Source organism: Populus trichocarpa, chromosome 7, assembly GCF_000002775.5.
Source record: "Populus trichocarpa isolate Nisqually-1 chromosome 7, P.trichocarpa_v4.1, whole genome shotgun sequence".
In the NCBI taxonomy this organism is placed as follows: Eukaryota; Viridiplantae; Streptophyta; class Magnoliopsida; order Malpighiales; family Salicaceae; genus Populus; species Populus trichocarpa.
The window spans coordinates 9,879,106-9,901,712 of NC_037291.2; the positions used below are offsets into that span (position 1 = coordinate 9,879,106).

At 37.6% G+C, this 22,607-nt stretch overlaps 1 protein-coding gene across 2 annotated transcripts in view; it reads left to right on the forward strand.

The window, feature by feature from the left end:
• Nucleotides 1-1,129: 1,129 nt before the first annotated feature.
• The window catches only part of LOC7457165 (cytochrome P450 726A27), a 45,129-nt gene continuing 23,651 nt past the window's right edge, over nt 1,130-22,607 (forward strand). The window contains exons 1-2 of one of the 2 annotated variants that reach the window (XM_052454658.1): nt 1,130-2,103; nt 2,589-3,358. In XM_052454658.1, coding sequence (XP_052310618.1) covers nt 1,195-2,103; nt 2,589-3,209 — 1,530 coding nt within the window. In that variant the 5' untranslated portion in view covers nt 1,130-1,194 and the 3' untranslated portion in view covers nt 3,210-3,358. Of the gene's footprint in view, nt 2,104-2,588; nt 3,359-22,607 lie in introns of those variants that run through there. The other variant, XM_052454657.1, reaches the window with a different exon arrangement.

A 22,607-nucleotide genomic window follows, 5' to 3' on the forward strand; every position in this document is an offset into this window, starting at 1 on the left:
CTTTGGTTCAGCTACGTGCTAAGCTCAAGTGCATATGAGTTTGATGAGATGCTAGACCAAATATTATTTGATTCAACTACATGTTGAGCCCAAGTACTTACAGGTCTGGCAAGTTGCTAGTCCCATCACTTTTGAATTCAGCTGCACGTTGAGCTCAAGTACATATGAATCTAGAAAGTTGTTAGACCCATCACCCTTGGGTTTAGAGTCATTCCAGGTCCTAATACATATGAAATCGATAATCTTTTGTAGGCCCTCCATTCAAGCAACATTACAAAGTTCAGATGCTATTTATACACTTTGAACCACCTAGGTGAAAGGTTTTGAATTTTTCTTATCATCAGAGGGTTCCTAAATCCCACCAAAAAGTTCATTTTTTGATATTATGAAAATCCATAAAATAGCATTAGGAAGCCTACTAGTAAAGCTCATTCACAATGGCTTTCACTTAATTTACTACATAATAGAAACCTACACTTATAAACACTTAGGAGGAAGTGTTTCTTTCCAATGTGGGATAGACATGTTTTCCTTCTTTATTCATTTACAAACTACACCAACATGTATGGCATTAGTATAAATTTTTTGAACTGCTTGAAGTTATCACTTAGTTACATGTGAAAAAACAAAGATGGGGATATCAAAGCATATATTTTTCTGCAATTCCAGTTAAAGTTTATTATGAAAAACCTATGTTAAAAGTTTTAACTATCTTTATTTTGGCTATAATTATGTGGAACACGCTTTTCCTTTGATCAACACCGAAATCAGAGATAGTTGTAAGAAAATTTTATCTACAATAGTCAAGTTTGTCCATTAAATATTGTTAGAGAATAATTTAAATTATATTTTGGGATCTCACCTAACAACTTAAGCTATTGGGTTGAGATGATTTTTTGACATGATATCAAAACCTTGATTACCATGTGGTCACGAGTTCGAATCTCATCATCCCTATTTATTTGATAAAAATTAAACACAAGGTAGTGTGAGTTTGTACGTCATATCATGGTGAGGTTCCACTAATGCACCAAAAACTGGTTAAATTGAGTAGTGTGACTAATTCAACAGCTTGATGTCTATTATTTTTAGCACATCCAAATCCAATAATAATAGACATCAAGTTGTTGAATTAGCCACACTACTCTATTTAACCAGTTTTTGCAGCATTAGTGAAACGTAACCATTTTAATTATGGATCAAGTATTCCAGTTTATCTATATCCTTATTGTACCTTTCCTTCTCTTAATCTTCCCAGTTCTGAGATTATGGAAGAAATCACAAGGTAACAACTCATCAACTCCACCTCCACCTCCTGGACCATGGAAATTACCCTTAATTGGAAACCTTCACCAGCTACTTGGCTCTCTACCCCATCAAGTCCTAAGAGACATGGCCAATAAATATGGACCAGTCATGCAACTTCAAATTGGAGAAGTTCCCACTGTCATTATCTCATCACCAGAAGCAGCAAAAGAAGCAATAAAAACCCACGAGATCAACTTTGTCGACAGACCATGTCTCCTTGTTGCAAAAGTCATGTTTTACAATAGCAAGGACATTGCATTTGCCCCATATGGAGACTATTGGAGACAAATGAAAAAGGTTTGCGTATTGGAGCTACTTAGCGCGAAACGTGTAAAATCATTCAGATCAATCAGGGAAGAAGAGGTATCAAATTTTATGAGAACCATTTATTCAAAAGCAGGTTCGCCAATCAACCTTAGCAAAATGATGTTTGATTTATTAAATGGCATCACTGCAAGAACAAGTGTTGGTAAGAAATACAAGCACCAAGAAGCATTCTTACCGATTATTGAGCATGTGATGGAGGCAATGGGAGGTATGAATATTGCAGATGTATTCCCTTCCTCTAAGCTGTTGTACATGATCAGTAGGTTTAGGTCTAGGCTCGAAAGGTCGCATCAAGACGCAGATGAGATCCTAGAAAACATTATATATGAACATAGAGTCTGCAGGGAAGTGGCAAAGACTGATGAAGAGAGTGAAGCGGAGAATCTTCTGGATGTTCTTTTGAATCTCCAGAATCACGGGGACCTTGGATTCCCTTTGACAACAGACAGCATCAAAGCAACCATCCTGGTGAGTATATATGCTTCACAATTAATGTTCTACCAGGAGTGCTGATCAAGAACATTTGATCTACTTTCTATATATATATATATTCTAAGCTTATAAGGCACCTTCTCCAATGTTTTTGAAGACATCCAAAGTCAACGGTCCATCGTTGAACAAGATGTTTTGAAACAGTGAATTTCAACGGCAAGAGACATGGCCGGATCTGGCCATAGAGGTGACCGGGTTTTGGAGACATCCGTCATGACTCACTGGTTGGGCCAGACCACGTGGAAGTACTAGCGCCTTTTGAAGGCCTTCGAAGACACTAGAGAAAGCACACATAAATGAAACTAAATACCAATCCCAATTCACATACACCGATGTCAAACAACTGGAGCTCCATAATCAACACAAAAGTTCTCTTCTAAGAGTTGGATCAATATATGTTTTTATGCAATATGTAAGAAAGATATGATTAGCACTTCCCTAACTCTGTAATCTTGTTGCAGGAACTATTCACCGCTGGGAGTGATTCATCATCAACATTAATGGAATGGACAATGTCCGAAATGTTGAGAAATCCAAGGGTAATGCGAAAGGCACAAGAGGAAGTGAGGCAAGTCTTTAGTAATACTGAGGATGTTGATGAAACAAGTCTTCACAATTTGGAATTCTTGAAGCTGATTATCAAAGAAACTCTGAGGCTACATCCTCCAGCTCCTTTTATTCCAAGAGAATGCAACAAGACGTGCGAGATTAATGGATATGTCATACAGGCTAAAAGTAAAGTGATGATCAATGCGTGGGCTATTGGAAGAGATTCTGATCATTGGACTGAAGCTGAGAAATTCTATCCAGAGAGATTCCTAGATAGTTCGATTGATTATATGGGTACTAATTTTGAATTCATCCCATTTGGTGCTGGGAAGAGGATGTGTCCTGGCATTTTATTTGGTATAGCTACTGTCGAGCTTCCACTTGCGCAGCTGCTATACCATTTCGATTGGAAACTTCCAAACGGAGTCCTTTCAGAAGATCTCGACATGAATGAAGTTTTTGTGGGCACGGTTAGAAGGAAACATCAACTTAACGTGATTCCCATTCCCTTTTATCCTTCGCCCTTGCAATGAAGAAAATGTGCTATGAACTACAATAAGTTCAACTTGTAACATATGCAATAAATTCATTATCTTCTGTTAGACAATTGACATTTTAACTCTAGTGTTTCAGTTTGTTTAATTGTTATTCAATCAAGTGTTGTCTGTTTTCTTTTCTTTCATTTCTGTTTTGATTTCGTCAGAGTAAATTCTTTATTTTTCTGAGGTTGTTGCTGAGTCAGTGGCAGCACATTGTCCATTACAATTAGTGGCTGATAACAAGGAAAGTTTGTTAAGTTTATTCATGTATTTAAAGACATGCAGTTAATAAAATAATGTGAGAGACATTTTATCAAACACCTTGTGTGTAGTTCGTGTTCTTCAATACCCAGCACTGTTGTTCTTGATTGTGCATCCCTTCACCTGCACAAAACACAGCAACACAATTCATAACAGTGGAATCAGAGCTCTCTTAGATCTTACAGGACCAAAACACTTTTTTCAAAATCTCAAAAATGACATCCAACAACCTACTTTTAAACTCCCCCATTATGTTCACTGGCGAAAACTACCACATTTGGTCAGTGAAGATGCAAGCCTTTCTTGAAGCTTATGATCTTTGGGAAATTGTTTCTGAAGACAAACCAGTAGCTCCCTTACCAACAAATCCCACTGTGGCTCAAATCAAGTTCAGCAGTGAGGAAAAGGCAAAGAAATCCAAGGCAAAATCAATCATCCAGAATTCTGTGGTAAAAAAGCATTTTCTACAGAATTATGGCATGCAATTCAGCCAAAAAGGCTTGGAAGAATACCAAGGCAGTGACAGAACAAGGCAAATGCAAGTGCTGAATTTGAAGAGAGATTTTGAGGCACTTAACATGCAAGAAGATGAAACAATCTCCAAGTATTCTGATCGAATTTCACTAATTATCAACAACATCAGATTACTTGGAGAAGACTTTCCTAACAGCAGGATTGTGGAGAAGGTTCTTGTGACTCTTCCTGAGAGGTTTTAATCCAAAATCTCCTCTCTGGAAGAATCAAAGGACCTCAGTAAAATATCATTAGGTGAACTAATGAGTGCTCTTTAAGCACAGGAGCAACAAAGTACAATCAGGCAAGACAGATTGACTGAAGGAGCCTTTTATGTGCAAAAACAACAAGGTGGAAAAGGAAAGAAGTTGCTTAATCTGAGAATTAAAGGCAGAAATGAAGGGGGCAGCACTAGTGAAGGTTCAAAACAGAAGAAGTTTCCTCCTTGCACTCACTGCAAAAGAAACACACATTCAGAAAAATATTGCTGGTGGAGGCCAGATGCAATTTGTGGAAATTGTAAGCAATCAGGGCACATCACAAAGGTCTATAAGTTTAAAAATTCTGACCCAAAACCTCAACAAGCTCACCTAGCAGATGAAGTTGATACACAGGAGGAGCAATTCTTTGCTGTCACTTGTTTCTCAACAAATGATTCAGCTGATACTTAGCTTATTGACAGTGGATGCACACACCATTTGTGCAATGATGCTGGAATGTTCAAAACCCTTGATGAATCTTACAAATCCAGAGTAAAGGTTGGCAATGAAGAATTTCTGGAGGTCAAAGGCAGAGGGTCAGTAAATGTTCAAACAAGTTCAGGTATCAAAATCATTCCTGATGTGTTATTCATATCTGAAATCAGTCAAAATTTATTGAGTGTTGGACAAATGATGGAGAAAAACTATTCTCTTCAGTTTAAGGATCATAAATGCACTATCTTTGATCCTTCTGGAGAACAAGTGTTCTGTATAAATATGAAAAACAGAAGCTTTGTTGTTGACTGGGATAAAGTATCCAATCATGCATATATGAGTGCTACTTAGGATGTTTCAAATCTTTGGCATAAAAGATTTGGACATTTCAATCAAAAGGGCTTGTCAATTCTGAAACAAAAGGAAATGGTTGAAGCATTGCCCACATTGAATGGTGAGATTCAATCGTGTGAAACATGTCAACTTGGCAAGCAATCAAGGCCACCATTTCCCAAAGGGCAAGCATGGAGAGCCAGCCAAAAGCTTCAGCTCATCCACACTGACGTGTGTGGACCTATGAAGACAACCTCATTATGTGGTAACAAGTATTTCATTCTCTTTATTGATGATTATACTAGGATGTGTTGGGTGTATTTCATCAAATTTAAGAGTGAAGTATTTACAATCTTTCAAACATTCAAAGCTTTAGTTGAGAATCAAAGTGACATGCTAATTAAATGCTTAAAATCTGACAATGGTACTGAATATACCTCAAATCAGTTTCTTGAGTATTGCAACAGTAGAGGCATTGTGCACCAGTACACTACACCATACACACCACAACAAAATGGTGTGTGTGAGAGGAAGAACAGGACAATAATGGAGATGGCTAGATGTCTCTTACTTGAAAAGAAAATGCCAAACAAATTATGGGCAGAGGCAGTCAATACCTCTGTTTACTTGCTGAACCGACTTCCAACCAAAGCACTGGAGGACAAGACACCATATGAAGGCTGGAATGGTGTCAAACTTGCTATAGATCATCTTCGAATCTTTGGCAGCATATGCTATTATCATATAGCTGAGCCAAAAAGGAGCAAACTTGACAACAAAGCTCAGAAGGGAGTTCTTGTGGGCTATGGAATAACAACCAAAGGATACAAAATCCTTTGCTTACAAACAGAGAAGGTAATTCTCAGCAGAGATGTGAAGGTCGATGAAGCAACCACATGGGACTGGGAACATCAGAAAAATATGATTTCTGATCATCCATTCACCATTCAGCCTCAGCTGGAAGCTGATGAATCAGTGGATGACTTTCCAGTTAAAGGTATAAGATCATTGGAAGATATTCACCTAAGATGCAACATGGCAATTCTAGAACCAACCAGCTATACTGAAGCTCAAGAATTTCCAGCATGGAGGAGAGCATTGGAGGCAGAAATGGAAATGATCAACAAAAATGCAACATGGCAGCTGATTGAAAGGCCTAAGCATCGCAAGGTGATAGGTGTAAGATGGGTTTTTAAAACAAAACTCAATCCAGATGGGTCAATATGCAAACACAAGGCTAGATTGGTGGTAAAGGGCTATGCTCAGCAATATGATGTGGACTACCTAGAGACCTTTGCTCTAGTAGCAAGGTATGATACTATTAGACTTCTCATTGCACTTGCAGCACATAACTCTTGGAAGATTCACCAACTTGATGTCAAGTCTGCCTTCTTGAATGGATTTCTTGCTAAAGAAATCTTTGTAGAGGAACCCCGATGGATATGTTGTTAAAGATAAAGAAGATCATGTGTATCTACTTAAGAAGGCCTTGTATGGGTTGAAACAAGCTCCCCGAGCTTGGTATGACAGAATGGACACACATCTGCTTCAGCTTGGGTTCAGCAGAAGCCAAAATGAAGCAACTTTGTATGTGAAATCCTGTGGTAACTGTCATAACCTAATTTTTGACCTTTTTATTTTAATTATTTACTGAAAAAAAAATGATGAAAAACAAGTAAAAATAAAATAAATGAAGAATGAATTAAAATTTAGGTTAAGGGCAACATGATTGGAAGTTTAAAGATTTAATTAAATTCTTGACTAGTTTAATTAATCAAATCAAGGGTTTAATTGGAGAATTGATAAGTTTTGAGACTTGATTAAGCTTGAAATTGATTTAAATAATCCAATCAAGGGTTTGATTGGAGAATTGATAAGTTTTGAGACTTAATTAAGCTTGAAATTAATTTAATTAATCCAAGCAAGGGTTTAATTGGAGAATTGATAAGTTTTAGACTTAATTGAGCTTGGAATTAACTTATTCAGGGACTTAATTGAAAAAATATTAAAGTTTGGGGTCAAAATTGCAAGATTAAAATCCAAGGACTACATTGAAAATGGCGCGCAAATGCAGGGGGCGAATTACAGTTTAAACCAGGGGCTTAATTACAAGACTTTCGAAACTGCATGGGTCAAAACGTAAAATGGCCATCTTTTATCTCCAAACGACATTGTTTTGAAGACGCTGTTCATCTTCTTCTCCTTTAAGCCAGTGACCATTTTCTACAGTAAAGGTTGGAGAAACGTTGCAGCAATAATCGTCGTCCGTTGGCTTCAGTTATAGGCGCCTTAATGGTGGTCGACCCTCAGCCTACCGCCCGTTACCAACCCGCTGAGCTCTATATAAGCATAGGAGCACTGAAAAATAGGGGTTGGTTGGAGAGACGGGGAAAAAACCCAAGAGAGAGAGGGAGACGAAAAAATCAAAAAGAGAAGAGACACAAAGATACCAGACGAACTTTTAAGTGTTTTTTAGAACCCCATACCAGAAACGAGCTTCCCCTCACCAATACTGGCCTAAAACAACGAAGGCAGAAACAGACCGAGAGAGAGTAGAGAGAGTTTGAAAAACAGAGCACGGGGAGAATTTCACAGATGAGAAAAAAAGAAATAGAGGGCAGGAAAGTAGAGGTAGAAGGAGGATTCCAGTTTCCTATCAACGGACGCCACCACTGATCTTCGCCCAACACGCTAACACTCCGGCAAAGTAACCTGCAGCAAGGTAAGCTTTCTCTTCCTCTTCGTTTTTGTTTCGAAACTTCAGTGCATTTAGCACTGTGCGAAGGTAACTAATTACCTTCGCACAGTGCCATGCACGCATGAAACTAGTTCATGCGTGCTGTGGCCCAGCCGGGTCACTGACTTGGGCCAGTGACTGGGCTGGGTCTAGCCCAGCCCATGTGGGTTGAGCTGGACCCAGCCCCAAAAAGATAAATAATAAAAAAAATAGAAATAGCAATAAAAATAGAAAAATAGAAAAAAAATAAAAAAATAAAAAAATATGCATGCATATATCTAAATTTATTTTTATTTGGTTTATTTAAAGAGCTAGAGTCAGCAACACCTTTTATTTTTTTGGGTTACGTAATACTTACCAACGCCAGAGTTGGAAGTATCCGTAGTCGAATATTCACTAACGCTAGAGTCAGGAATATTATAAGCAAATCATCATAGCATAAAACTAATAAATGTTTAGCAATTTAAGACAAAACCATCAATGCAGTCTACCTCAGGCAGAACGTTTAAGGGGTGATAATATCTTCCCTTTTACGTAACCAGTCCCATACCATAGAATCTCTGTTGACCAGTTAGGGTTCCTAGTGACCATAATACTAGGTGGCGACTCCTTGAACAAGACCTTTTCCCTAAAAGAACAAGATGCCATATATCTTTTCTTTTTCCATAATCAAGATTTATTTTTAAGGCCGCCACGCTGTCGGGTGCGATAGTAACCATTTTCTAATTGTATCTATTTACGTAGATGATATGCTCATCACAGAAAGTGAACTTGGAATGATCCAAGAGTTCAAAGATGAAATGAAGAAGATGTTTGAGATGTCTGACCTTGGAATGATGAATTACTTCCTTGGAATGGAAGTGATGCAATCCAGCCATGGCATTTTTACATGCCAAAAGAAGTATGCTTCAGACATCCTAAAAAGATTCAAAACACAGGATTGTAAACTAGTGGGGACTCCTATGACAACAAGTATCAAGCTTAGCAAGGATGATGAATCTGAAAAAGTGGATGAAAGTTTGTATAGAGGCTTAATTGACAACCTTCAATATCTCACAGCAAGCAGACCTGACATATTGTTTGCTGTGAGTATTCTTTCAAGGTTCATGCATTCTCCAAGGGAGACTCATTTCATTACAGCAAAAAGGATACTTAGATATATCAAAGGTACCATTGATCTTGGTATTTTCTATCCAAGATCATCAGAAGGGACTGTGGAACTAAGAGGCTATATTGACAGTGACTGGGGAGGCTGTGTTGATGATTCAAGAAGCACTTCAGGGTATTTATTCTCACTCAATTCAGGTGTCTTCACCTGGAGTTCAAAGAAGCAAGAGACAATAGCTCAGTCCACTGCAGAAGTAGAGTACATTGTTGCTGCCTCTGCTGTCAACCAAGCAATTTGGTTGAGGAAAATGTTAAAGGATTTGGGACATGAACAGATTAAAGCTACTAAAATCATGTGTGATAACAGTTCTGCAGTATCAATTTCAAAGAATCCAGTCTTTCATGGACGTACAAAGCATATCAAAATCAAGTTTCATTTTATTAGAGAAGTTCAACAATCTAATGAAGTGATGCTGATTCATTGTTCTTCCGAAGAACAACTTGCAGATATATTTACCAAACCACTACCTAAAGAGACATTCGAGACATTAAGACAAATGATTGGAATTTGTCGTCAAAATGTCAAGGAGGAGTGTTAGACAATTGACATTTTAACTCTAGTGTTTCAGTTTGTTTAATTGTTATTCAATCAAGTGTTGTCTGTTTTCTTTTCTTTCATTTCTGTTTTGATTTCGTCAGAGTAAATTCCTTGTTTTTCTAAGGTTGTTGCTGAGTTAGTGGCAGCACATTGTCCACTTCAGTTAGTGGTTGATAACTAGGGAAGTTTGTTAAGTTTTTTCATGTATTTAAAGACAAGCAGTGAATAAAATAATGTTAGAGACATTTTATCAAACACCTTGTGTGTAGTTCATGTTTTTCAATATCCAGCACTGCTGTTCTTGATTGTGCATCCCTTCACTGCACAAAACACAGCAACACAATTCATAACATCTTCAAACACAGGTGAATTGCACGCAAGAAGGCGACTCATTCCTGCTCGTTTTTCCATTTTCTGCATTGAAGACTGTTTACACCCTTCAAGGTTTACTCATAGGTTGATAACTTTGTACACTTCAGCTGTTGGCCTGGTACTAATTTTCTATATGTAGATATTGTTACTGGCCTGAAAGAACATTGTATTAGCAGGCATGCAAAGTAGCTGTAAATGATCAACCTAAGATCAGTGATTTAAAAATACTGAGTTTCTCTATCAACAATCAAGCCTTTATTTCACAATCTAAAACTTTCTGAGTTCTTAATAATATAGTTAGTTAAACTGATAGGTACGAACCACTCATTTGGTGAATCAAACGGCAGGTGAGAGCACATTTCATCTGCTTCTAATTATATATAGAGCAATTTGATGCCAAAAGATGAGAATAAAATCCCAGTTAAACCGTATACTGCTTTTGTGCATACGCCTCCTAAGGCAAACAAAAATATACTTGAAGCAAAAAAGTCTTAAATCGCATTCATATTGACCCAGAAGATCACAATAACCTGAACATGCAGTCAGAATTTATCCCAGCGCATTTCTCTTCTCTGCAAAGCAAAGAGAGGGCAAAGTGGTTCAGAGTCAAGTCCTATATACCCTTGCTATCTTAAGAAATAAAGGGGGAAAATAATCAAATAGTAAAGAACTTCCATGGTAATAGCTATTTAGTCAACCACAATACATCAAATTATATTATAATAAAACTATTTATTCGACCCGTGTTTTGCTAAGATTCGGACCCAAAACAATTTTTGAACGTTAATTAAAAACTAAAAAGAATGTGTGAGCATTGCTAAGTCATTAATAGTTATAAGTTTTTTTTTTGTTATGAATGCAAAATTTAATGTAGATGCATGTTCTTACATTGAAGTGACATGCATGAGAATTTTATATGGAGAGATCACCCATGCTATAAATAGGCTTACGTGACAATTGTGCATGTGATTTTTAAACTTGAGATCACTAAGTTATCTTATATAGAAAATGTTATATTTTGATTCTATTACATGTTATCTTAATTGAGGTGACGAAGGGATAGACACTAAGTATAATATGAACTATATGAAGGTACTTGAGTGAATTAGAGAAAAATATTACATTTGTTTTCAAATAGTATTGACTGAGAAATTCTTGGTCAAGGTGGAATGAGACTTGGAAAGAGTTTCAAGTCTTATTCAAATGATCAATAACTATTGTGTAGAGAATAAACATGATTTAACATGGTAGAAATACTTTATGTTTTAATGTTAAATCTGAACATTATTGATGAAAGGATATTAATTATACTGAGAAACCAACCACTAAAAGGCTAAGTCAAACCACTAATAACTTTTCTAATATTTAGAGGATCAAGACACATTACTAGATGATGCACCTGATCTTCAAATATAAATTATTCAATTGTTGAATTGAAAATAAATTAAAATGTTTAATTTATTTAATTATATTTAATTAGAATTATAATTTATATATGAGCCAACATATTAGGAACCTAATGGTTCACACACATTAAGAACCATTAGCTAGAAATTAAACTGAGATGATTTAATTAAGTATGACTTGATTAAAATATATTTTAAAAAATAAGAACTAGAATATAATTAATTCAAGAATTATATTTCTAGACCTAGAAAAATCAAGTAAGGACTTGATTGAGTTAATTCATAAAATTATCATAAATTAATATATGGATATTATTTAGAGAGCAAATTGATATTTTGCCAAATTATAGGGTATTTTTTAGATTTCTCTATAAATAGTAAGCTAAGCCTCATATTTTTTAGGAGTTATTTGTTACACATAAAATCTACATAAGTCACAGAATAGAGAGCTAGCATTCTAGGCATAACAATCCCTATCTTCAAAATAGGAATTTACGAGATTTCTCACTAGTGGTTCGTGTGGATTACCGTTGGAGGCCGGACAATTGGACGACTCGTAGTTTGCGACAACCCAGCCTTTAAAGAATTATTCAAAGCTGAAGAAGATCAGATCGTTAGATAATAAATCCCTAAACAACTCTAGATCTGTCAAACGAGATCCTAAGGACTCCTGAATAATTTTGTTTTATTGTTTCTGTTGCGTGTATATTATTCGGGAATCCAACAAGAACTTCCATAATAATAGTTACTCATTTTAGTCAACCACAATACATCAAATTATATTATAGTAAAACTAGTTAATCGGCTTGTGCTTTGCTAAGATTCAGACCCAAAACAAATTGAACGTTAATTAAAAATAAAAAAAGAATGTGCGAGCATTGCTAAGTCATTTGTATTTATAAGTATTTTTTTCTATTATGAAAGCACTCTTTAATGAATGCGAAGTATAATATCTTTTGTCATATATTGAGATGACAACATCATGGATGGACCCGATCAACTCGAGCTAACCCAGCAAACCCGTGTCTCAAATCATGGGCTTGATTAGGCTTTATAACATCATTTTTCTAAAACAATTCTTATGTGATAATTATATCATGGGCTTGATTTTTCCTAACCATTCTTTGATAATTTTTTAGTTGTTCTTCATGTTCTCTCCACTAATACACTTTTTTTTTTTACCTTTATTGATTTTTTTTTGTATATTTATATAGAGATCCAAAATAGGTAACAACAAATGCCCCCTCTTTACAATACTTACAGAGTTAAGGCTTGTCAAAATCTTTGTGTAGGAAGTTTGTAAAAACAGATAAACTATTCTCCAAACCTGATCTTTGTTGCACGTCACCTGCGAGGCGTCTGTTGGCGATTTTTGTTTGTTCATTGATTCATTGGGAGTCACCACCTAGTATTTCATTGAAGGGTTACTAGGAAACCCGAGTGTACTGGTCTTGTCAGAGATTCACGGGTAAGGGACTGGTTGTGGTTAAGGAAGGTATTAGCACCCCTAACACACCCTACCTGAGGTAAGCTACTTCGTGGCTTTGATGTGATAAAGAAATTTTAAAAATTTTATCTTTTCATCGGATATTAAAAATACGACTTACGTATAAGTTCATAATCCTTTACCATGAGCAAATCAAAATATTAAATTCTTCTTTTGTCTTTGCGGTTTTATCATATATAACAAAAAACATCCATAAATAAATAAAAAATCCAAACACACATTCACTTTTACTATATTTTTTTTCTTTTTTTTTACATCCACATTTACTATATTTTTTTTTCTTTTTTTTTACATCCACATTTACAAAATACAAATTATAAAAACTCAAATCTAAACAAACATTACATTAAATAATTTGAAATTTACAAAATAACCCAAAACAATTCAGAACAGTGTCAGGCAGACTTCTGGAGCTGCAAGACAATGGCGGCACGTCTGCTCCACGCGCCCCACCACTGGCGGCGCGTGGGCTCACGCACCACCGTAAGAAATCCAAGAAAACAAGGGATTTGGTTTGGTTTCCTCCCCTCTTCACTTCCCCGCCGGCGGTGAGGATCCCCGTCATCCGTAAAAGTAGAAAAAGACGCAAGACAGTCAGTTTTAATTTTTCTTTCCTTTTCAGATCTGCTCTCGTTCCTTTGTTTTTTAGATCTATTTCTTCTACAGATCCTTTTTTTTCTTTTTTTTTGTTTCGCCTTCTTCTCTGTTTCAGGTGGCCGGCGATATGTCCAAGGGCGGCCGGCGACTGAGTTTCTGTCGTGTCTGTGCAGCTGATGGTGGTTGAATGGAAGGGAGGCCTAATTCAATCGGCGATTGGAGAAGAAGAAGTTGAAACGGCCAGCAAGAGGAGAGAGTGAGGGGGAAGAAGATCGTGTAGAGAAGGAAATGCGGGGAGATGGTTTGGTGAAGGGGGGAAGGTCGAGAGGTTGTAGGAGATGGGTGAAGGAGAAGAAATGGCAAGGGGTCCTTGGCTTTGTTCTAGGAGAGCAACAACAAAGGACCCCGGGGGACGACGACTTTGTTTCCTAAAAAGAAAACCAATCAGCTTGCTGGGGGGGGGAGGCTGCGGCTCCTTTTGCTTCAAGAGGGAGAATGGCGGTTGCATTAGAGTGGGAGCTGGTAGGGTTAGGTTGTTTAGGGTTTTTTGTGTTGCCCTCTAATTTTAGTACAAGATTGCCCCCCCTTTTTGTGTGTGTTGAAGGCTATTATTTATAGGTAAAATATTGCTTGGGCCTCAAAATTGGTCCCTCAACTTTCTTTGTTTTTTTTTGTAAATTTTGATTTTTCTTGTATTTTTTGAAAACGAGCAATATCAACGTTGACTCAATGAGAAAAATCAATGATTTTAAAAAATGACGCGTGAAAAGTCGAACGCGTTAGAAAGACCTTTGAAAATTTAAATTTTTTTTAGATGACGTTGGAAATGCTAAAAATGATGCAAATATATTAAAAATATATTTTTTTGGATTTTTGTTATTTTTCGCTTTTTTTGGATTTTCCAAAACTTTTATAAAAAAGAGGGGTCAAAAATTGAGTAGCAACAGATGCCCCCTCTTTACAATGCTTACAAAACAAAACTCCTCATTGTTTTGCACAATAAGCTTTATAAAGAAAAGAAAAGGAAAATGATCTCATTATCTTGGGCGTCCTGCCCCTTTTGAAGAAAAGTAGTCTATTTTCACGGGCGACCAGCCCACGCATACTCACACTGGTCTATTTTCACGGGCGACCTGCCCACGCAGAAAAAAGAAAGAGTGGTCTCATTGTATTGGGCGACCTACCCAGGTGGAAGAATGGTCTCATTGTACTGGGTGATCTACCCAGTAAAACAAATGGAGAATGGTCTCATTGTAATGGGTGATCTACCTAAGGAAAAAGGAAAGAGTGGTCTCATTGTAATGGGTAACCTACCCAAGTGGAAGAATGACCTCATTGTAATGGGTGACCTACCCAGATAAAAAAAACATGGAGAATTGATCACGTTGTAATGGGTGACCTACCCAGAAAAATGTTGGTCTCATTATAATATGTGACCTACCCAAGGAAAAAGGAAAGAGTGGTCTCATTGCAATAGGTGACCTACCTAAGTGGAAGAATGACCTCATTGTAATGGGTGACCTACCCAGATAAAAAAAACATGGAGAATTGGTCGCGTTGTAATGGGTGACCTACCCAGAAAAATGTTGGTCTCATTGTAATGGATGACCTACCCAAGGAAAAAAGGAAAAAGTGGTCTCATTGTAATTGGTGACCTAGCTAAGTGGAAGAATGACCTCATTGTAATGGGTGACCTACCCAGATAAAAAAACATGGAGAATTGGTCACGTTGTAATGGGTGACCTACCCAGAAAAATGTCGGTCTCACTGTAATGGGTTACCTACCCAAAGAAAAAGGAAAGAGTGGTCTCATTGTAATGGGTGACCTACCCAAGTGGAAGAATGACCTCATTGTAATGAGTGACCTACCCAGATAAAAAAACATGGAGAATTGGTCACGTTGTAATGGGTGACCTACCCAGAAAAATGTCGGTATCATTGTAATGGATGACCTACCCAAAGAAGAAGGAAAGAGTGGTCTCATTGTAATGAGTGACCTACCCGAGTGGAAGAATGACCTCATTGTAATGGGTGACCTACACAGATAAAAAAACATGGAGAATTGGTCACGTTGTAATAGGTGACCTACCCAGAAAAATGTCGGTCTCATTGTAATGGGTGACCTACCCAAAGAAAAAGGAAAGAGTGGTCTCATTATAATGAGTGACCTATCCGAGTGGAAGAATGACCTCATTATAATAGGTGACCTGCCTAGGTAAAAAAAAACATGGAGAATGGTCTCATTGTAATGGGTGACCTACCTAAAAAGGAATGGCGAGGGCTTAAAGGCGCACTCGAAAAGAGGTAGGGTTAGAAAACGCACTACCCAAGAGATGGTGGCTCAAATGCGCACTTGAAAGGAGATAGGGTTGGCAAACGCACTACCCAAGAGATGGTGGCTCAAAGGCACACTCGAAATGAGGTAGGGTTAGAAAACACACTACCTGAGAAGTGAGGGCTCATAGGCGCACTCGAAAGGAGGTAAGGTTATAAAACGCACTACCCAAGAGATGGTGGCTCACAAGCGCACTCGAAATGAGGTAGGGTTAGAAAACGCACTACCTGAGAAGTGAGGGCTCAAAGGCGCACTTGAAAAGAGGTAAGGTTATAAAACGCACTACCCAAGAGATGATGGCTCACAGGCGCCCTCGAAATGATGTAGGGTTAGAAAACGCACTACCCAAGAGATGGTGGCTCAAAGGCGCACTTAGAAGGAGGTAGGATTAGAAAACGCACTACCTAAGAGATGGTGGCTCAAAGGCGCACTCGAAAAGAGGTAGGGTCAGAAAACGCACTACCTAAGAAATGGTCTGGCCCGTTCAAAAATTTACAAAAAAAAAAAAATACATTTTCAAAAACATCCATGATTTTCTCGCATATTTTTCTATCCATTTTAATTAATATCGGTTCATTTTTTATATACTGTAAAAACACAAATCCGATATTAAAATACCTGGTTTTTGTAAAAAAAAATGTTTTTTTTGGTTTCGTGCATACGCCCTAGTCTCTCAAAGCTTAAAAAAAAATCATATTGTATTTTCATACAACAAAGAAAATTTCAAACAATATATTTTGGCATGCATTTTGGCTTTAGTAACCAGTTTATTAAAGTCACGAGAACTTGGTCAATATTTCAAAAAAAATTCAAAAAAAAATATTTTTTTGTTTTAATGTTTCGGATTACGAATTTATACATAAAACGTATTCCTGATATTAAAAAGGTAGTTCTTTTATAGACATTAGAAGGTTAGGTTTTACCCGATAAGATAAGGACCTCCTCACCGAGGAGGACTTTTCTTAAACCGTAGATAGACCAACATTTAGAAATACAATGAAACCTTAGCATATATCAGACAATTAAACAATGCAGCTTACCTTAGGTAGGGCGCATTTGGGGTGCTAATACCTTCCCTTTACGCAACCAGTCTTCGTACCTGATCTCTTAGACTAGTTAGGATTCTTAGTAACCAAAAACTAGGTGGCGACTCCCATTCAATTTTTTCACTGATAAGAGACAATAATTCCTTGTCTTCCCATATTTGCCACAATAGACACTCCACACCTGATGAGGGTGGTGGGCGATCGCCGCACATGTGCGATAAAATGATGACTCCATTGGGGACCTTGTGGACTAAGCTTTGTTTTTGTCTGATTATTGTGTTTTATTGTTTGATTTGTGTCATTGTTAATATGTATTTCCTCATTTCCTCATACATTTTAATTTTGTACATATTTGTTTGCATTGTAAAATTGCTTCATGCATCATTCACATTTTAAGGGAATTTATACCGAAAAACTTTAAGTTAGGTGAGGGACTAACAGCTTACCTTACGACATTTAGTCAAGGTTCAAGTTTGTGTAAACCTTAACTTTTCGCTGAGAGCTTAGACTGGTAATGATTGGTGCACATGCCATCCCATTACCTGCTGAGCCCCCATATTGCCTTGACGAGGGTGATCACTGGGACAACAAGAGACCCTTTTGAGACCATGTAGAAAGCCACCCATCCTGTAATGGCCCAAAACCTATTGCTAGAGTATGAACTCCCTAATATGCATGTATATACATTTGCATCCATATGCATACATCCATTCATTTGTAAATAACATACATACATACATACAACAAGTTCAAATATAGGTCCCCAACGAGTCTATAACACCCTACTTCGAGCGAGAAACATGAAAGACGAAGAACACGCTCATCGTGATGCCCATTTTCAAGAAGAGTTGAAGTCTCTGAAGACAAGTATAGTTGCCTTACTAGCTTACTCGAGCAAACATTGAGAAATGCCTCTGGTGAAGGTCCTTCTAATCTACCGGTCACCTTTAATCAAACTCCAATAACAACTCAGCCTGAAGAAAGAATGAGTGAACATGGTTAAGAGCCTCAACATAATCCAGCATTTGTGCAGTCAACGACACCTGCACCAGCCCCGAAAGTCATGGATGCATTTGCTAACGAGTCCCACCATACCAAGTCATCTGATGGCCTTGATCAAGAAAAGATAGTGGCGCTGGAAGCCAGAATCAAAGTCAGTGAAGGGGTAGACTTATATGATCTAGTACGGGCAGCAGAGATGTGTCTGGTCCCAAATGTGGTTGCCCTGAAGAAGTTTTGTGTTCCTGAGTTCATCAAATATAGTGGAACACAATGCCCCATGACTCATCTCAAGTCCTATTGCAATAAAATGGCAGAAGTAGTGCATGATGAAAAACTACTGATGCATTTTTTTAGGATAGCTTAAGTGGGGCAGCATTGAGCTGGTACATGAGATTGGACAACACAAAGATCCGGAGATGGAAAGATTTTGTAGCTTTTGTTAAGCAATACAAGTACAAAATGGACATTGCTCCCGATAAAAGTAGCTTGTCCAATCTAGGAAAAAAGGACAAAGAAAGCATAAGGGAATATAGTCAAAGATGGCGAGAATTAGCTACTCAAGTCCATCCTCCACTTTTAGACAAAGAGATGGTCACTTTATTTGCCGATACACTCAAAGCGCCATATTATGAGCATGTGATGGGTAGTTCAGCTCAACAATTCACTGATGCTATGGTAGTGTGTGAACGCATAGAACAAGGCGTCTAGAGTGGTAGAATTTCTGCACCCACCGAGAAAAGAGGCTTCGAAAGGAAGGAGGTCAACTATGTTGAAGATGGCTACAAAGGTAGGAAAAACTCATCCCAAAACTACAACACTCCATCCCAAATTGCCAACATAAAAAAACATGAGCCCTTTCAAGCCAAAAGCCAAATTGGAAATTACCAAAGGGTCCAAGAACAACTACCTCTATTACCGCTACCCCTGAATAAAATGTACCAGAAGTTATTAAGTATCGGGCATGTAACTCCCGAACCTCTGACGCCGGTGCAACCACCTTACCCTTGCTGGTACAAACCAGAGCTCACTTGCGAATACCATGCTGGTGTTGCTGGACATAGTATCCATACTTGCAACGCCTTCAAGAGAAAACTTTTGCAATTAATCAAGGTAGGGTGGATAGAATTGGAAGACACTTCTAATGTGAACACAAACCTTCTACCTAATCATGCTTGAAGTGGTAGATCAGAAATGCACTAGCGATGGAATGTCCCGGAAATCTGGAAGCACAGATGATTTAGGTAGGGTGCGAAAAAGGCAGCATAAATTTTGAAGGTCTCGAATTTCGACCATAGTTTTTGTCCATATCGTTAATGAGTCCTCTACAAGAGCTGTTGTGGGAAAGCTAGCCTAAGAGCGGATTTGCCGAAATGATAGGATGAAGCCCGCCCTATTATTGTCTTTTGTTTGATCATGTCAGTTTTAATTTGTTTCAGTCTTGTTGGTAATTTAGCTCATAATACCACAAGACTTTCTCTATCAAATGAGCCTTTCTTGTTAAATAAGATCATGTGTTTTCCTGTGTTCATGACGTACCTTCATTTTTGTTTCCATTTCATGCAATTAACACACTAAGCACAACCTTTACCCACGAAACCACTGATGTGTTTCCCTGTTTCCCTCCAAAATTATGCATGATCTCACATGTTCATAAAGTTTTTTGGGAATTTAAAGTTTTTGATACGAGACAGAAATCATATTGGTGTTTGTCCAAACAAACAAGTTCTGAAAATTCAAGCGATTCCTTAGAAAGGTAACCATACATCTAGAAAACATGAAAAAAAAAACAACCACGACAACAAAAAAACAAAAACAAAAACAAAATCACCATGAGGTGACTCCAAAGTTGAGTTTTATTTGAATGAATAATGAGAAATCACTTTGCATACTCGCATGAAAGCAAGGCTTACCGATCCTAAATGCATGCATTTGAAATGAGAAAAGACCTTCTTTGATAATTCTTTCACAATGCTAAAATATATCCTTTGCAGATCCCTTTTGAGCCTAGTAACATTTTTTTTTTAAATAACCTTGGCTAGGATCACACTCCACACTAGGGGGCAAGTGCGAGAGAAATACAAAAATTCTCAATACTGAAAAGTGCCTCAAACAACACTAGGGGGCATAAAAGAAAATTCTCAATTATTAAATGTGTCTAAACAAAGCTTGGGGGCATGAAGAAAAATCCAAGGGATCCAAAAATTTTGAGCATACAAAAAAAAAAAAAACCAATACAATGATGCTCAAAACCAAATGAAGAAAATAAAGAGAAAGAGAAAGAGTTCAAGCCCAACACTGAGGGGCACGATAGACCATTTTTGGAAAGACAATTTAAAAAAACAAAAGGTCAGGAAACAAGCATAAGTGATCCTTAGTTTTGAGATCTCTTAAACACCTTTTGAGCCTACAAATATCCTTTTCTTTATAACCAAAAACCCAAGCCTACATTATGTGCCTAATCAAGCCCTTTCTGATCTAAGGCAAGCAATATGAATTGATAGGTAGTGCTTTCTCATGCAAACCAAATCATTATTCATGCAGATAAAATGAACGCTTTGAACACTGGTTCTTTGAAACCCTTAAATTAAATCTTAAACCTTTTTGACCAACCAAGTGTCACTTCATATTTTACACCAAAAGAAGAACAAAAAGTTTTCATCACTTCTGAAAACCTCTCCATAGGAATTACTTGAATATCTTTAGAACAAGTTTGCTTTGAATCGATGTCAAAATGATTTTTATGTTTGGAATAGCTTTGAAATTCCAAAATTTCTGCATGAAAACAACTCCTTTTCAAACCTTCCTTCACATAGCCTCATCCCTAAAATTGAATTGAATACTTGGGGGGCATGATCAAGCTGAGGGGCAATAAAAAACTCCTGGTAGGGCTGGCTCCAATATTCATTTTCTAAGAAACATGCTGGGCAAAATTGGCAACCTTTGAGATAAAAGGTGGAGGACAAAGAAGTATGATGATATCAAGTCCTTTCTAGAGGTCAAGATCACAAGAGATGACTCGAGTAAGCAAGAGCGAAGAAGCCATCGAAGTTTACTACCAACACTCCAACTTTTGAGAAAAGAAAGACACCATGAAGAAATTGGGACTATATCTCTCAGGTAAGTATACATGCATATAAATCATAATGCATTGCTTTTAATATTGTCAGATTGGTGTTACTCCATCAACTTTTAGGTAGCGCGTTTTCTAACCCTACCTCATTTCGAGTGCGCCTTTGAGCCCTCACTTCTCAGGTAGTGCGTTTTCTAACGCTACCTCCTTTCGAGTGCGCTTTCCAGCCCTCAAACAATTCATCATTTCTTGATATGGCGAGTTTATTGTCTTTTCCTTTTTCTTCTTTACAAATCTTACTATCTAAAATCTCTTATGAAATTTTATGTCGCAAGCATTGTAAAGAGGGGGCAACTATCATAACCCATTTTTGGGTTATTCCCCAAATTCACTTTTTCTCTTCCAAAAAAATAATAACAGTGAGAATAGGATGTCAGAGCGCCCAGAAAATGGCTAGAAGTTGGTTGAGGAGGCTTAAAAATTCAAAGATTAAAATTTGACAATATATTTTTACAGATGAAGAGCCCTGTTGACAAATAAAAATTCAATTGGAGGAAAAAAGTCCAAAATCAGATGTTTATGGACTCAATTAAATTTTATTAGAGGTTTAATTGAATTTATATAGGGTTTGATTACAAGAAAAATTGATTTAATTTAGGCTTTAATTGGAAGAAATTAAAGTTCTGGGGTCAAAGTAGAATTTCTAAGAGTTGATTTTGTCAAATCAGGGGTTTAATTGCATAGATATTGAACTTTGATGGCCAATTAGGGACTTGATTGAAGAAATCCAAAACCAAGGACCAAATTGGAAAAGGCGCGTAAATAAAGAGACTGAAATTGACCAAATCAGGGGTCAAATTGAAGAAATTGGAAGTTTATTGATCAATTAAGGGTCAAATTGCATAAATCCAAAACCAAGGACCAAAGGGAAAAACACACCGAAATCTGGGGTTTAAATTGAAGTTCTTCATGGGTAAAATTAAACAAAATTAAAAGTTCGAAGCCAATCAGGGGTGTAGATAGAAATAAATCACAAATTGAAGGACTAAATCGTAAGGTACCGTTCATCTTCTTCTCCAGCGAGGCTGGTTGGGTGGCCACCTTCCCAAGGCATTTGACGCCTCGTTTCTTCACCAAATTGGATGAAACGTACACGCAAATGATCCTGCGATACCTGACTACACGCTAGTGTAAGCCGTTTGGGCTGATTGAGGCTGCAAAGGTGGTGACACCGCCCCAAATTGGCCAACCCGACCAGCCATTTTCCTGCACAAAACTGACAGTTCATCATTGCTACTTTGAGCCGATGGTTGGGATGCTTTCGGGACGAACCAAGGGCTGAGATTTTGCACTAAAAGAGAAAAAATGTCCCCTTCCACCGCCTATAAATAGATTTTATCTTCATGCTCCAAGGGCGGAGAAATTTGGGTCCAAAGACAGCAAAAGAACTAGCCTCCCTAACTCGGTTTCTACTGCCAGCAGAACCTCTCTGTTTCTCTCTCCACCACGGCCTCCTACCACAACCACCACCACCACTGGTCTGTCCACCTCCATATCCACCAACCTAGATCTTCATAGAAGGCGGATCAACCACCGTGACTGTCACCATCGCCAACCTCTATAGATTTCTTCTCCTTTCTTCCTCTTTTTGCAGCAACCATCGTCTGCCATTGCACCAACACCACCGTCACCACCAACCACCGTCAGCTCAGCTACCAGAGCTCCTCCATTCCAGGTAATTCTCGTCCTTTCTTCTCTATTTTCCTATTTCATTCCCTTGCATGCAGAACGTGCACTGTGCATGTTTCTGCAA